This window comes from Colobus angolensis, unplaced genomic scaffold (assembly GCF_000951035.1).
Source record: "Colobus angolensis palliatus isolate OR3802 unplaced genomic scaffold, Cang.pa_1.0 Scaffold169, whole genome shotgun sequence".
Taxonomy (NCBI): Eukaryota; Metazoa; Chordata; class Mammalia; order Primates; family Cercopithecidae; genus Colobus; species Colobus angolensis.
In genome coordinates this window covers 3080499-3083710 of record NW_012114810.1, presented here as the reverse complement: position 1 = coordinate 3083710, position 3212 = coordinate 3080499, and the positions used below count along the sequence as shown (strand labels likewise).

The following is a 3212-nucleotide window of genomic DNA, read 5'->3' as shown; positions in this document are numbered from 1 at the left end:
CTCTGTCTCAAAAAAAAAAAAAAAAGAATGCATGGTATTGCAATTGTTCAAAATGGAGTGACAGGCAAAGGGGAAGAAGGAACTAATATCCTCTAGCAGTGTATTTTGTGCCAAAAACAAGCATCTTCAAGCTTTCATATTCTCTCATCAAAATAGCATTTTGCTTAAAATTACAATATAATTTAAATTCATTATTATTAGAAACTCAATATGGTCTGAATTGTGACGATTTTCCTTGGAAGAATATAAAGTATAATAAAGATTATTTTAAAATTCATGATAGTGGTTTTTATTTAGAGGCTATAGCATATTGTATTGTATTATTAGAGATGAATTAATTGATAAATTTATCACAGATATAAGTAAAACCAAATGGGAAATAATATTCCATTTATATGAATTCATCATATACAAACTTCAAGCATTATCACGGATTTTCATCAAGTGAAATGCATACAACCCCATCAACCTCATCATTATCAACAAATTCAATGAAATTTTAATGAATTACTAACATAAAGTATAGGATTAAACACAGACAGCCAAAAACGGATACCCCTTTTTTCCCATTAAGTGAGATTTCTGTTGACCCCACAGATGGAGATCACATTTTTATACCATCAGCTCCTCCCTCCACTCTACTCCTCTCCCCCCACAGTGCCCTATGCCACCTATAAGATGCCATTATATTCCCTGAAGGCACTACCTCTCAAGCCATGGCCCCAGCTCCATTCTTTCATCCCTTACTCAACCCAGGTCCAGTGAGCTCAGTGCAGCCAACACCTCAGGACAGCGGCTGATTCCATCACCCATGCAAAGGAATCCACAAAGCAATGGGGACTGACACCCAAAGGCAGTGACCCCAGGCCTGCCGTGTTTGCGCACACTTGTGCTGCGTCGCTTAGCACATAGGATCTGATTTAATTGCTCAGTTGTCCATCTGGCCTTCTGAGAAGCTATGAGCTAGTCAAGAGGAGAAATGTGCTCTGTCTGTCCCTATATTACCAGGGCCCACAAAGGACGTACCCTGGCTTCGGAGCATGTGAGTTGAATGAAGAAAAAAAAAGTGGAACAGCAGCCAGGGGGCCTGAACGGTGGATGATTGGACAGTCATCGGGATTTCCTGCTTCCCTTTTGTCATTCCTCAAAATATGCGCCTTAAGAATATGCTGAAAGCCTGGTCCTTGGGAGCGTGTGGTGCTTCCCCTCCCTTTGGGGAGCTAAGGAGGACACATGCTTGGGCTATGCATCATAATACCCAGGATAAAAGGGCTGAGGCCCTAGGTTCCTCAGTCCACAATCACCTCAGGAAGAACCTTCGCCTGCCTCCACCAAACCAGGTGAGCCTCCAGCTGGCGCGAGGAACTGGGCTGAAAGAGCTGCACAAACACGTCTGTGCTTCAACAAGGAGAGGGGAGAAAGCAGACAGGGTGGAGGCGGCAGAGAGGCTGTGGTGGGCGGCCAGCCGGCTGGGACTGGGATGGGAGATGGGCGGGGTTGTGAGGAAGACAGACGAGTCTGCAAGCCACTTTAGGGGCTCCGCGATGCTGCGACCTCTGGACCCTCCCTTCCTCATGTGCCCAGAGATGCATTGCCTCCTCACACCCTCCGCTCACAGGCGTCCAGAGAGACGCCACCCTGGAGGGTCATGGGCGTTGTGTTCACGGGACGCCTGCAGGAGGCGCTGTTCGCATCCGGAGGTGTGACTGGCCCCGCGGGGCGTGCGCAGGAGCCCCAGAGGCCCACCCAGGAGTGTCAGCTGCCTCCCAGGAAGGGGAGAGGGCCGGAGGAAGGGGCAGTATCAGGCAGGTTTAACTTCAGATCCCTTTGCATTCCCCTTCCCCAGGTCTTGGCTGGAGGGCAGACTGAGTTTAGAGAAAGGGATCCACAATTAAAGCAAAGCATGAAGAGGCCCTGGCCTGAAACCTGCATTGACAGGTATTTTGCTTTGCTTTTATTTTGCCCAGGCTCCCTGACCTCCTGCCCAGATGTCCTGCCAGCAGAACCAGCAGCAGTACCAGCCTCCACCCAAGTGCCCTGCAAAAAGCCCAGCACAGTGTCTGCCTCCAGCTTCCTCTGGCTGTGCCCCAAGCTCTGGGGGCTGTGGCCCCAGCTCCGAGGGTGGCTGCTGCCTGAGTCACCACAGATGCCGCAGGTCCCACTGTTGCCGGCGCTAGAGCTCCAACTCCTGTGACAGGGGAAGTGGTCAGCAAGGCGGGGGCTCCAGCTGTGGTCACAGTTCTGGGGGCTGCTGCTGACCTGAACCACGAGATTAAGTGGAAATATTTGAGAAAAGAAAGTGCCAAAATGACTGGAACCAGCCCTAGCCTGGTGCTTCTTTGCTCCTGTCCCTTCTTTCCTACTGAGATGTTCCTTCATAAGTTTCAAGTACTCCGCCAGGGGGTTTATCCTGCTGGTCTCAGTGTTTCCCCTCCTTCTTTAATATCCCTGTGTTGTGAAGAATAAAGCTATGCTTTCTCATTGCACCCTCTGTCCAGTGCGTTCCTGTCTTTGCCCTACGGGGGGCTGCCCCACATTGGGTACATAGGCCTATCTTAGGAACAGACACAAGTGGGTCATACACCCCTCAACTCACAAAATCCTTTTAGTGGGGTTGTATATTAGTATGGTAATGAGGTGAGCAGTCTGTCACAAGGTCAAGGACAGAAGCGTGAGTTGGGAATAAACACAGAGCTCTGGAAAGCAAAGGGAATTAGCTTGCTGGGCCCATTCAGATCCTTCAGAAAACACTTTGGTAGCTCAGCCCTAGGCATGGCAGAGAAGAGGAGAGGCTCCAGACGGGAGCAGGTCCTTGGTCCTCTGGTTCCTCCAACTCCGATACTGTGTAGTCTTCATGACCCAGGACCACAGCAGCCCCCAGAGCTGTGGCAGCAACTGGAGCCTCCAGAATGCTCTGGTGGGCCTGTCAGTGGAATCTGTGGGCCCATGGTGACTCTGGTAGCAGCTTCCTGCAGAGCTGGAACCACAACAGAAATAGACTGGCAGCAAACAACCGAAAGGATACTTGAGGGTTAGGCACTTGGGAGGGGGCTGACAGAGCTGTTAGATTTTCCTTTCAGGACATCTCAGCTCAGTAACCCCTGGAAGAAATGAAAAAGTAAATCATTGTTTTCTTTCTATCTATCTATCTATCTATCTATCTATCTATCTATCTATCTATCTATCTATCTCCCTTTGTCCCTCACCATCTT

The 3212-nt window shown here is 49.3% G+C and overlaps 1 protein-coding gene across 1 annotated transcript; it reads left to right on the top strand.

The window, feature by feature from the left end:
• The first annotated feature begins 1988 nt into the window (after window positions 1-1988).
• Window positions 1989-2258, top strand: LCE3A (late cornified envelope 3A). Its single transcript, XM_011937922.1, is given in 1 exon segment — window positions 1989-2258. A coding segment is annotated over 1 exon segment (270 nt).
• Window positions 2259-3212: the final 954 nt, after the last annotated feature.